Source organism: Ixodes scapularis, unplaced genomic scaffold (genome assembly GCF_016920785.2).
Source record: "Ixodes scapularis isolate PalLabHiFi unplaced genomic scaffold, ASM1692078v2 PGA_scaffold12__126_contigs__length_90152505, whole genome shotgun sequence".
Lineage (NCBI taxonomy): Eukaryota > Metazoa > Arthropoda > Arachnida > Ixodida > Ixodidae > Ixodes > Ixodes scapularis.
In genome coordinates, this window is record NW_024609838.1 from 83,088,040 (window position 1) to 83,101,977 (window position 13,938).

At 50.1% G+C, this 13,938-nt stretch overlaps 1 protein-coding gene across 1 annotated transcript; it reads left to right on the forward strand.

The window, feature by feature from the left end:
* Positions 1 to 968: 968 nt before the first annotated feature.
* Positions 969 to 2,544, forward strand: LOC121835391. The gene is made up of 2 exons (XM_042289580.1): positions 969 to 1,114; positions 1,430 to 2,544. Exons 1-2 carry the CDS (start codon positions 1,109 to 1,111, stop codon positions 2,279 to 2,281), a joined length of 858 nt encoding a protein of 285 aa, XP_042145514.1. The 5' UTR covers positions 969 to 1,108; the 3' UTR covers positions 2,282 to 2,544.
* Positions 2,545 to 13,938: the final 11,394 nt, after the last annotated feature.

Sequence of the window (13,938 nt, forward strand, 5' to 3'; positions counted from 1 at the left end):
GGCTCTTCAACGACCTGAGTTTGAGTAAACTCTTTTGAACACGCACTGTGTGGGTGACTTCTTGGGGAGCGAGCGAGGCACGTCCCGATCGGGCGTCGATCAGGTAGCGACCCACAAGCTTCTCTATATGTTTTCAAAATATTGACTAAATGTGGACCCATTTCATTTTTTACAACCATATGTTACTACACCAGTAAGAAGGCACACAATAGGGCTATGCAAGCTCCGCGAATTAATAATGGTACATAAATGTATGTATTTTTGTTAGAACAGTTGAAAGATTGAACGAGCTTCCCGAAAGTGTTGTGAATTGTGAACCATTAGCCTTATTCGAGAAATGTTTACTTGAATTATATTAGATTTCTCATTTCTGTCTATGAGTGTGTAAAAGAAGTGTTCTTTTCTTGATTAGGTACATTGATAGCTTGTGTAGCGTTATGTGAACGAGTGCGGTCTTGCAAATTGACATGAAATGTATATAATATTGCACGATATGACATGTACACATTAAAAGTTTTTACACCCTTAAAGGTTTAAATCAGTTTGTCCCAGAGCTAACACCCTTAGGGTGCTCAGACAAGCACCCTTAATAGTGGGTGCTTACCCAGCACCATTGGCAAAGGGTGCTTGGCAAGGAAAGGGCGCCCGCTGTGGTGGCCCAGTGGATGCTGGGCTACCCCAGCCAATCCAGCGCCGGGGGAGTATCACGCGACGTTTTGGTTGTCCAAGGTCACATGATGGTGGGCTCGGTGGCTGTGCCACAACACGGTCCATTAACCCGCTGTCCTACACCATGCAGGTCCTTACCTCGTTCATCACCCTCGTCATGGTTCCAGCCTTCCTGAATGATACTTGGATTATCGCCACGGAAAGTACGCCCCTTCGCCACGCGCACGGCTCGAGAGATTGGCAGTCATCAACAGCAAACACGCCGCTAAACCTTGTGGCGCTGTCATCTGATCCGTGGATCCCCAGTTCATCGTGGGAAGCACCATCGTCATCGACGTCAACAGATGCGCCAGTCATAAAAGAACAACATCCGGCGACTGCACTCTGTGGGCTCGGTGGCTGTGCCACAACACGGTCCATTAACCCGCTGTCCTACACCATGCAGGTCCTTACCTCGTTCATCACCCTCGTCATGGTTCCAGCCTTCCTGAATGATACCTGGATTATCACCACGGAAAGTACGCCCCTTCGCCACGCGCACGGCTCGAGAGATTGGCAGTCATCAACAGCAAACGCGCCGCTAAACCTTGTGGCGCTGTCATCTGATCCGTGGATCCCCAGTTCATCGTGGGAAGCACCATCGTCATCGACGTCAACAGACGCGCCAGTCATAAAAGAACAACATCCGGCGACTGCACTATGTGGGCTCGGTGGCTGTGCCACAACACGGTCCATTAACCCGCTGTCCTACACCATGCAGGTTAGTCTGTCATACGTTAGCTCGTCTAAGAAATCGAGCAACTATCTTTTAGTACAGCTGCCGAGCCTGCAGTGTTGCATTGCCGTTGCTAGAGAATGTGCTCAAGTCATCCGCCGCTTACTGATGTTGTCTGGAGATGTAGAGACTAATCCGGGTCCTGTTACCTCAAGTGAAATTTTAAGCGAATTGCAGAAGCTGTTTGCAGGTCAAACTAAACTCATCGAGGAGGTAAAGGGCCTAAAAAGTCAGCTGCAGATAACCGATAGGACCATATCGGACCTAGGCAGGCGGATGACTGACCTGGAGGGTCATTACCAAGGCCTTTCCACGCTACGTGCTGAGGTGGAGGCCACGGTGACCAGGGCCGCCCACGCGGCTCGTCAGGTCTCTGACCTTGGGACCCGTGTGGACGACACTGAAAATCGATCCCGACGAAAGAATCTAATATTTTATGGTGTGCCCGATCCCTCACCTACAGAGACTTTTGCCCAGTCCGAACAAAGAATCATTCGCCTTTGCTCTGAACTTTTTGAGGTAACATTAGACTCGAAAGAAATAGAACGTGCCCACCGCCTCGGGCGTCATTCGGTCGAGCGTCCACGACCAATAATAGTGAACTTCTCCTTTTTCAAAACTAAAGAAGCCATCCTTTCGAATGGCCGTAAACTAAAAGGTACTAACTTCAGCATGGGCGAAGATTTTTCCCGCTCAGTTCGCAACGCACGGAAGCACCTCCTTGCCTTTGCTGGAAGCAAATCTGCTCCCTTTTCTTTGCGCTACAAAACACTGCTCATCGGCTCAAAACGTTACGTTTTCGATGAATCATGCCAATCAGTCAAAGAAATCTCATAGCAATCGCACCGTCAACAGAAAATTACAACACGCCCCCAACGTGCCCCTCGAACTAATCTTTCTTTTTCGGTGATCTTTACTAACATACGCAGCTTTCTTCCGAAGCGCGAACTCGTATCTGGCGTTGTATTATCTTCTGAATGCAATGTACTTGTGCTCACTGAAACTTGGCTAACCAGTGATGTTACTGACTCCGAAGTTTTAGCGTACCTGCCAAATTTCCGTCTCTTTCGTAATGATCGCAAAGGTACTCGCGGGGGAGGTGTTCTCATTGCCGTAAACTATAAAATACCATGCACTACTATTAACACTTCATCCGATCTGGAAATACTCTGGCTCATCTGTCATGCCGCTCCTGAAACAGTGCTGTTGGGTGTCTGTTACAGGCCGCCGCATAATAGTCCCGATTTTCCGGGGCAGCTAAACGATATGCTGTGCCACCTCAATGCAAAACATCCCAATGCCCACATACTTCTTTTTGGCGATTTTAATTACCCATATGTCGATTGGGTTAACCTGGCGCCTACAACAACGAGCGACGCAGAAACGAGAGAATTTATCGATGTTTGCCTCAATTTTAACCTGTCCCAAATATTAACTGAGCCAACACGTGTCACGCAAGAGACTGCAAGTCTCTTGGACCTGATAATAACCAACCGTCCTGACAATATGTCGTCAATTACTTACCTACGGGAAATTAGTGACCATAAGGTCATTCACGCTGATATTATGTTTTCGCCGACGTTGCCCCCTTCTCAATATAAAATAATTCGCCTCTACAACAAAGGAAATTGTGAAGCGATAAATAATCATTTAACCAATTTTTTTACTGACTTTGAGGCTGCTTATCAAAGTCGATCCATCCATGAAAATTGGGTACTACTCAAGAACAAGTTTAACGAATTAATAAATACATTTATTCCTAAAATCAGTTTTTGTGTTAGCCGACAGAAGCCATGGTTCACTAAAACCCTTAAGAGGCTGGAAAATAAAAAAAGCGTGTTTTTCGCTCTGCGAAGTCAAAACCAAACCCATGCGCGTGGGAAAGGTACTACGAGGCCGAAGAAACATATTTAAACGCGATCATTGAAGCCAAGCGCTCATTTTTCCTTATTGACTAACCAAACATATTAATCAATAACCCAAGAAAGTTCTGGCAGGTCATAAACCCTCAGCAGACTCCCGGTTTAACTCTTGCCGATGAATCGGGGAATGTGCTTAGCGACAGTGAGTGCGCTAACATGTTTAATATCGCGTTCTCATCAGTGTTTACTCAAGAGCCCGACGCACCACTCCCACCCGTAATCGTAACTATTGAATCGGAAATGCACCCCATCTCATTTTCCACTGCCGGTATTTCGTCTATTATTGATAACATCAAGTTGTCATCATCAGCGGGCGTCGACGAAATCACCTCGAAATTTTTGAAGAATTGTAACCGTGTATGTTCATCATTTTTCCCACTTATGTTCTCGCAGTCACTTTTCACAGGCGGCATTCCAGATGACTGGAAGGCGGGGAAGGTCGTTCCCGTTTTCAAATCAGGCAACAAGGACTCTCCATTAAATTATCGACCCATTTCCTTAACAAGCGTACCCTGCAAAATCATGGAACACGTCATTTATACCCACGTTATGAATTTCCTGGACTCTAACCAATTCTTTCACTCTTCTCAGCACGGGTTTCGCAGGAACTTCTCCTGCGAAACTCAACTAGCTCTCTTTCTCCACGACTTGCATACCTATCTCGACTCTAACTGCCAAACTGACGCTATCTTCCTGGACTTTGCAAAAGCCTTCGACAAAGTACCTCATAGACGCTTGCTACTAAAACTTTCTCGGCTAGGATTAGACCCTGACGTCTTGAAATGGATACAGGAATTTTTGACTAATCGCTCTCAGTCCGTCCTCGTTAATAACCAGTCCTCCAACTGCCTACCAGTATCATCAGGTGTTCCCCAGGGCTCCGTCTTGGGCCCACTGCTCTTCCTCATATATATTAACGATTTACCCTTACACGTTACTTGCCAAATCCGTATGTTTGCCGATGACTGCGTTATTTACCAACCAGTTACTAACATTTCTGACCAAATCAATCTACAGGAAAACCTCAACCGCATCCAGGAATGGTGCGACCACTGGCTCATGTCACTTAATCCTAGAAAATGCAAACTCATGTCCTTTCATCGCCGAACCAACCCTTTCCTTTTCCCCTATTCAATTGCTAACACTCCCGTCGAACTAGTACAGTCCTATAAATATCTTGGTGTCACCTTAGGTAGCGACCTATCATGGCGCGCACATGTCACTAACATTATCTCATCAGCAAATAAAAGTTTAGGATTTCTAAAACGCCATCTACGTACCGCTCCTCAAAGCATAAAACTGATAGCATACAAATCACTCGTAAGGTCAAAGCTGGAATACGCATCCCCCATCTGGAGCCCGCACCAAGCCTATCTCAGTTATGCACTCGAACAGGTTCAGAACCGCGCCACCAGATTCATCCACTCATCTTACTCGTACAAAGTTAGTATCTCATCCTTAAAAGCTGAATCGGGCCTTTTAGACCTCTCTTCTCGTCGCCAAACTGCTAGCTTATGTCTATTTCCCAAGTTTTTCTATTCTCCGCTCCATCACGCGCCCTACATTGTACCCCACGCCCGCGTCTCTCTCCGAACAGGTCACCCATTGCAGGTCACCCGTCACCGCACTCGAACTGCCACTTTTTTCAATTCCTTCTTCCCCCGTACTGCAACAGACTTGAACGGCCTTCCCGGCGATGTTGCTTATACGATCACCTGCCCATTAAGGTTTGCTGAAGCTGTGTCAACCATCAATCCAACGTAACAACCTATTGTTCAAGTTATTGTTTTTTTATATTCTCCCACCCCTTATGTAATACCCCTCCCGAAGGGGTCTTTATGGAAATAAAGTGAAGATGCTCTCTCGACGCTGGATTGGCTGGGATGGCTGGTAGATTCCACCGCGCTCGGACGAAAGGTGAAATGAAGTACAAGCCCCGTTGAAAATTTAATAAGAATGTGTCCTATACATATATCAGAACTTGTAAATTGTACAAAAATCATAAAAAGGTATTCATATTCTTATATTATTGTTATACGATTTACAGCTGATGTTTACTGAACACATTTACACTTTTTTCACTTAGGGGGATTGCAACTTCACCACATAAGAGGCACGTGATAAATAAATAATGAGTCACACTGAACAGAACTCACTTTATGAAGAAGTATTACAAAAGAGCTTCTTGCAAGCCACATCATAACCCCCCTTTCTCGAACTCTAAGAGAGCGAGCAGTGGTCCCAAACATCGCACTTCACGGCTGAACCATTGTAAGCATCACGGGCTGCCACAAACGAAGTACGTGGAGCTTTCCTGGTTGGATAACACGTGACATGTTTTGTTTGTTTCAGAGGATTGCAGGAAACACGCTTCGCTTGTCATTTGTCCCCTTATGCGCATCTGTTTCCTAATTAAAAGCGTGGTAGTGGGGGTGGTCTAGCCTTGGGACTGAACCACAGTAGTATTTAATTAAGTGAAGCTCATTATATCAATTAGAATGTGTTAAATTGAACATTTATTGAACCGTAAGAGACAAATGAAAAATGCAACACATGCCATTCCATGACATACAGAATGCTATCTGCAAACATTTAGTGAATGCTATCTGCAAACATTTAGACTGAACTCACACTCCACATCAAAAAGCAAACGCTTCAGTAAGGGTGTCGAACCGGAACCGAACCGAACCGAAAACCGGAACACAACCGTTATTTTAGCCGAACCTGAACTCAACTGAACCGAAATCTTCGCCGCCGTCTTTGAACTGAACCGGAACCGAACTGAAAAAATACAACGGTATCCAGTTCAAAACGGTTCAAAGTAATTTCTTTTTTTTTTTTAGTATCACAAAATGAACATATGGAAATAAAAAACAGGCGGCTATACCTCTATGTATCGATCAAATCGTCATATACAGCATTGCAATGTATGGTAAATGGGGGTTTTCGTGGCGCTTTTGTATTGGCACTTTGATTAACCATGTGTCACGTTTTCACGTGACGGCATGGCGTCAATCCATGTTGTCAAGTAATGTCACGTGACCTCGTGACGCCACGTGACTTACCGCGTCAACTCGATGTAGTTTGAGGAAGTCACTAGATGTATTAACCTTGTTGACAGCATGACGTAACATGACATCACGATTTTGTACCGAAAGTCAAGTGACACCATGAAGTAAAAGATTTTCACAACCTTTAGTCGAGTGCTCGGGTCTATGACAATCAGCATCGCCAAATATTCGGATAACGGCTCATGTCAATTAAATATAATAGCCCTACTCTAACAATATCTGAAGCTCAACCCAAGCTTTTGCTTTCCAAACCCTAGCCGCCTAGGGCATAACTATGATGAACACTGACAGCATAAAATTAGCGTCAGATCACGTGGCCGCTTGTTCAAATGGCGAGTTGAGGAGGGGATCGACAGCCGTCTCTTTTTTTTTTTTTTTCTGCATCTGCTATTGCGCGGAGGGGAAAACTAATGGATGTTTTCGCAAGCTATCAGCGTGAGGGGTTACTTCTTAACAGTATCTATTGAAAGTACAAAAAAAATGTTGCAAGACCAATTTTACATTAATGAGGCACCGAAACATTCTTTCGTTGTTGCTGAACTGCATCCGAAAGATGTCCCCGAGAATAGAAGTATTGAAATGACTAAATGCGACTTATTAATATGACGTTACATAGAGCTACACGTGTGTACGGAAGGAATAACTAGAAAAAACGATAATTTAGTGACCTTAGAGGGTGTAGGGTTCGGTGCTACTGCTCACCCGCGAGAAGGACCAACGAGGCAGATCTCCGAAAAAACACACCTTTACTTTCTGGTGGCAGTCAACCGACTGCCGAGCCCCGAGACTCGACCGTGGCTCGCGCGCACGTTGCTGGCCGGGCGCGGAGCGCGAGTTCTTTTGCGCGGTGACGGGCCGCAAAGCCCACAAACTCTCCCCCCCCCCTCCCCCCTTCTCTGTCCTCTGGCTCCGTGGCTGTCCTCTCTGGTTGTTGGTGGTAGATGGGGAGGGGGTTGTGACGGTGCAGGCGGCCGGATGCGGTTCGTGGAGGCCGCCTCCGGATTGGTGATGCGGTTGTTGCAGTTGCCAATGAAGTCCCGATCTGCATCATGACACAGCCGTTCATGTTCTTTAGTGATCTTGACGACGTTGCCGTACAGGCAGAGCAGGTCAAAGAGCTTCTCGGCGTTCACCTTGTTAAAGTTGAGGCCGCACACAATTAGCAGAGACCCGCGGTGTGGACCCGCCGCTTGAGGACGAGTGGGTATTCCCGGGGCCGTGACTGGCAACGTAACGGTCAGCAGGACCTTCGTTGTTGTCCTGGTCTCCGTTGGTCTGCGCCCCGTAGCCGTCGTTGTAGCCGCAGCCGGGGCTGCTGATCTTGCGGCGTAGCTAGGGCCGGTAGAGGGTCCTCGGCCGCCCACTGCGTTGCCGTAGTCCCCGAACCCACGTGGCTCATCGAAGGGGTTGAGAGAACCTCCGGCAACGGTTGAGGCGGTAGCGAGACATGTCGAAGGTTCGAAAAAAACGAAAGGAAAAAAAAAGAATCAACAGTTGTCTTCTGGAGAGGCTTCTACAAGAAAGCGTCGGTACGTTGGGCGCGGCAATAGACTGGCTAAATTTGCGAGCGCACTGTCGGTGTATATCGCACAGAACTACGCGCACAATCTGTATGGTGCGGAAACTAGTTCTCGTCAAAGCCTAATCCAACGCGCATTTTCTAAGTCTTCGTCTTCGTCTTCGTCACCAACATCAAAAAGAGTCCTCGCAGAATTAAGTTTATTTTTAATTATAACCCAGATCGGCATCACTCTCCACCTGCGAGAGAAGTTCGTCATCCGATTCATAATACCGTTTGAGGTTGGTGACATGAACGGGTCCAGCGAGTCGTCCAGACTCACAATGGACAAGCGTGTACGTGAGGCGTGAGACCTTGTCTCGCACTCGATACGGAACATCCCACCTGTTTGCCAGGGAAGCTGTGAAACCTCTGGAGGCGTCACTAAGTGGGTGTGTCCGCCGGAGTACAAGATCACCAACTTCGAATTGCACGTCCCGGTGGTCACGATTGTACTGCTCAGCCTGCTGAAGCCGTGCGGCGTCCAAGCTCTCCCGGGCATCACGAACGATGTCCCTGAGTCTGCGTCGTAGGCTTCCTGCAAACTGACCGTATGAGCGAGCAGCGCCACGGTTGTTGGTCGTGCAAGTGTTTTCCAGCGGGAAAGTCAGCTCTCTTCCGAAATTAAGGCAAGCTGGCGTAAAACCTGTAGACCGGTTAACGGTTGTGCGTGTTGCGAACGCGAGCTCTGAGAGCGTTGCGTCCCAGTCAGGGTGACGTTCGGTGTGAGCTATTAACATTGATTTCAGGTTTCGGTTCACCCGCTCTGTGATGTTTGCCTGTGGGTGATAGGGAGACGTCCGCTTGTGTTGTATGCCCAATGCGGCACATGAGTCTCGGAACACTTCGCTGGCAAAGTAAGTAGCGTTGTCGCTAATCAATTTCGCCGGAAATCCGAAGCGTGTGAACGTCTCCATCAGACACGACCAGATTCTTTTGGACGTCAGCGACCGTAATGCAAATAGCTCCACCCACTTGTTAAAGTGATCCGAGACAACCAACAAGTACTGGTTGCCACGCGGACTGCGTGGGAAAGGGCCCATGACGTCGACAGCAACGCATTCCCATGGGGACCGACTCACGACTGGCTGCATTAGACCAGGGGGCTTACCACCGCGCGGTTTGGCTTTCTGACAAACCGGGCATGAACGAGCGTACCTCAGCACGTCCTGACGAATTCCTGGCCAAGTTGCAGTACGGCTTAACTTTTCGAAAGTCTTGCAGCCACTACTGTGACCAGCCGAAGCAGAGTCATGGTAGTATCTAATGAAGGACGTGCGAAGTCGGCGAGGTATCACGGCTCGAAATGGAGTGTCTGTGGAGCCACCCTCCTCGTCGTCGATCTGAGGTATGTACCGGAGAAGCAGACCGTCTTCGGCCAGCAAGTACGAGTCAAAACCCATGTCAGCGTCTCTGTTGCCACGTCGGTCACGTGAAGATAACCACTCAGAGACCCTGCGACAAAGTCCATCGTTCTGCTGTGCAGCACGAAGCTCATCTCGGCTAATCAAAGTACCCCAGCGCGAGCCAGCATCTATCGTAGCCACAACATTGGCATCCTCGTGCACGCGCTCTTCGCCGAGCGGAGCGCGCGACAAAGCGTCTGCAACTTTGTTTTGTGAGCCTGGTTTGTGCACAATAGTGTAGTCATATTTCTGAAGCGTTAGTGCCCAGCGTGCTAATCGTCCTGCCGGATTTTCCAGCCGCTGAAGCCAAGACAAGGCGGCATTATCCGACTGGATCACAAAGCGCGCGCCATCAAGATACATGTTGAATTTCTGCAGGGCGAATATGATGGCTATAGGCACTCAAGCTCGCAAACGTTGTAATTCCGCTGAGCTGCTGTCAACGTATGGCTAGCAGACGCTACGGGTCGTAAGACACCATCAAAGTCTTGAAGCAGCACAGCACCTAAACCGTAGCCGCTCGCATCGGTTTGCAGCCCAAACGGACGGTTGAGGTCTGGGAGCTTCAACGATGCTGTCTCGGCAATAGCTCTAGACAGTTGAAGGAAAGCATTTTGCTGTGCCTCCGTCCAACGCCATTTGACGCCTTTGCGCAGCAGTTCGTTCAGAGGCCGCGTTATCTCTGCACAGTGGGGAATAAACTGGCGGTAGAATCCAACCATGCCGAGAAATCTCTGCAAACTCTTTGCATCATGTGGGGGAGGAAACTCAGTTATGGCCCTCAGCTTGTCCTCATTAGGGCGAAGCGATCCATCGTCGATTACAAAACCGAGCAGGTTAATCTTAGATGTTGCCAGTTGCATTTTTCCCGGGTGAACTGTCAAACCAGCATTCCGCATGCGTTCGAGAATAGTCCGAAGGTGCACAAGATGTTCTTCAAACGTGCGTGAAAAGACTACTACGTCATCCATATATGCCATGGCGTAGTTGTGCCGTGCGTCTCCAAGCACAATGTCCATAAGACGCTGGAATGTGGCAGGAGAGTTGCTCAAGCCGAAATGCGCACAAACTCGTACAACCCTCTGTAGCATGTGAATGCTGTTTTCTCAATGTCAGCGGGCTCGACCTCTATCTGGAGGAAACCGCGACTGCAGTCAAGAGTCGTGAAAAAACTCGCGTTTCCCAAGTTGTACATGATCGACTCAATCGAGGGGTACGGGTAGGCGTCACGAACGGTTACCGCATTCAGGCGCCGGTAGTCGACGCAAAGCCGAGCCGTTCCATCCTTCTTTGGGGCAAGGACGATCGGGAAGGCCCAAGGGCTCTGTGACTCACGTACTGCACCCGTGTCGATCATCTCTTGGAGCGCCTTGTCCAGCAGGGCTTGCTTGTGTACGCTGATAGGTCGAGGGTTGCAGCGTAGAGGCCGTGTATTCCCGGTGTCAATTGAATGCTTTAGGACACCGGTTCTGCCGGGGTTCTCCGTGAACATCGGCGAAAACTCCTCAAGGAGTCTTTGGAGACGCCGCTTTTGCTGGTCCGTAGCAGGACACTTCTGCAAAGAATCGCTTACCGCACATGGGAGTCGCAGAGCAGGCGTTCTAGCGCCAACGTTATCGACACTGACGACACAATCCTCTCGTCTAGTAAATGGGATCAGTTGCGCGTCACTACCCAACCGGTAGCCTTTGTTCGGAAAGTCCAGAACCAGGTTCTCCCCGAAAATGAAATCTCGCCCCAAAATAATCGGTACCGTGAGACCAGGTAAGCAAACGAAGCGCTGACGCCGTTTTTTCTCGTTGAACCCGATCTGTAACCTCACGGCTTGACTCGCGAGCATTTCTGGTCCTGACGCTAGCTGTAAGCGCACGTTAGTCTCGCGCAGGTTAGCTTTCTGCTCTTTGCAGCGTTCAATCAGGTAGTCCCCAATAAGCGACAGACTCGCACCGGTATCAATCAGCGCTGCCACAGCTATTCCGAGCACTGTAACTGTCATACGAGGCTCAATTAGCTCAAGGTCAGGCTGAATTCAACATACCGATGGAAGTTTTGCCGAGTTGTCCATGGTCATCGCGGCCGGCAGGCGTTCAGGGGTCAACACCACCGGCCGTACTCGTTTCCCGAAGCTGCAGGGCTGTTGCGCAGTAGGTCGGGACAGTCACGCCGGAAGTGGCCATGGCGACCGCAGCCGAAGCACCGCACGGAGTTGCGCTGGTCAGGGCCGTGCGTTGGGCTTGCCTGCGCTTGTCGTTGCGGCCCTTCTTGGTGTCCCTCGTTGGACCAGCGATCGGCGCCCCGGTTGGCATTGCGGGGGAAGGACCTTAAACGGCTTTCACCCTGCCGTAGTCTCGATCCAGCCGGCCGGGCACGTAGCCGGGGGTCCGAACCATCGAGTGGTCTCCCGCGCTCCCATTGCCCGAAGGCGTAGGAGTACAGCGCACGGGGGGGACAGACCGCGCCATCCAGGGTTTGGCGCTGAGTCGGACCTCTTCTGGGCCCGGGAGCTCGCCAGGCACAGGACGGCTCAAGAGCTTCTTCAGGCGGTGGCGGGGGCCGATACTGCAGCTCGGCCAGGAGCGTCTCTTGTATGCCGTGAGCGTCCCGGGCCAGTTGCTCCAGGGTGGAATACGTGCGGCCATGCAGGTAGGGCCGGAATCATGGGTGGCTCTGCTGCATCACCCGAGCAACCCTGTCCGACTCCGACGTCGTTGGGCAGGCTCTGTCATAGAGCTCCTGCATCACCCGTACATATTCGACGAGGGTCTCGTCCGGGTGCTGGGTCCGGCGCTCCAGTTCTCGCTGGACTCGAGACTGGTACCCAGGTGGAAAAAATTCTTCTTGAAACTTCCGCCGAAAGTCTTCCCAGGTGAGGAAAGGGGCCACGATGCGCCACCAGCGCGCGGCGCTCGTTTGGAACGCCACGGGCAGAACCCGTGCAAGGACGTACTCGTCCGAGGCTCCCGTGGCGAGCTTATAGGCCGCCAGCTCGGCCAGGAAGTCGGCCACGGACTTCCGGTCGTCGTAACCCGTGTACAACGGGACCGGCACTTGGGGTCGTGGCCCTTGCCCTTGGGGTCCGTGGTCAGCCAGGACCAGGCGTTGCGCGACCGTGTCGCACAGGTTGGCCACCCGAGCCATCAGGTCCATGGACGTCGGGTCCGGCACCCCTCCGGTCTCGCCTTGGTCTGCGGCGGCTCCTTGGCGGATCTGCATCGCAGAAGCAACCGCAGAAAAACAGGCGAACACAAAAACAGAACAAAACAGAACACAAAAGAACGAAAAAAAACACTTAATATGCTACAGTATGCACACTATTCACAATGTCCAAGCCACGATGGCAAAGATGGCGTCCGGTGGCCGAGGCCTAGTCGAACGACCACGTAGGCCTATCGGGGATGGCAAAAGCAAGAAAACCCAGGCTAACACGCCTAAAACGGGCTAAAAGCCTGCGGTCCAACCCGCGGGCGAGCAGTAGGCCTCGCGTGGAGTGCCAAATGATGTAGGGTTCGGTGCTACTGCTCACCCGCGAGAAGGACCAACGAGGCAGATCTCCGAAAAAACACACCTTTACTTTCTGGTGGCAGTCAACCGACTCCCGAGCCCCGAGACTCGACCGTGGCTCGCGCGCACGTTGCTGGCCGGGCGCGGAGCGCGAGTTCTTTTGCGCGGTGACGGGCCGCAAAGCCCACAAGGGACAGCCGAACGTTGGCAGTCGCTGTAAGTCTCACACAAGCGCCTTTCTCAAGTTACTGCCCAAGTTTCGACCCCCTCTGTATTTTGCTTAGAGGAGCTATAAAAAGATTTCCATGCATCACTAAATACTACTCAGGATCACTCCCTAATGTTAATAACTGATTGAACTTGGCTTTGCTCTTTTTTCTACGCAATGGCAGTCGACAAAAAAATAGAGAAATGTGAGCATCCTTCATCCCCTCGATTTAGAGCCAGAAGCGGCCACGTGGCCTGGGGCCCATCTTATGCCGCCAATTAACGTTAAAAGAATTCGGCCATTCTCATCACCGCAGTGGTTGGACACGAGCCACTACCCAAGTATATCCGCAGAGGTATTGATAGTTACGAGCCGATGTACAGTGCTCACGCAGTTCTCCTGTCCAATCCATGAGCCGCCCTCAACTGTCGTCAGGCGGGCGGGTTTGGTCCCACAATGACGACATGAATCTTTGCGAAGGCAAGACTAAAAGAAGTAGTCTCGTTTAACCCTCGCAATTCCACCGTGACAAAGAAGCGTCTGAATCAGTGGCGGCCTGTGCGAGTATACTTGGACCAGACTAGGATCAGTACGCCTCGGAAAAGTCATGAAGATTCCAACCCGATATCGTTTTAGGACCCCTTTAAACTTCACGGGGTCCAAAAGAAAAGCAATGAAGGGTTGCTGTTAACAAGTGACAAATAAAATTGTCGAATTAGCACACACAAACGGAGGAGGCGATTCTTCAGGAATACGTTCAGCCTTCCCACTCTGATGAAGAAGGAAGACTAGCGAAGCTGTACTATGGTGGGTATGAAGGAATGGCCG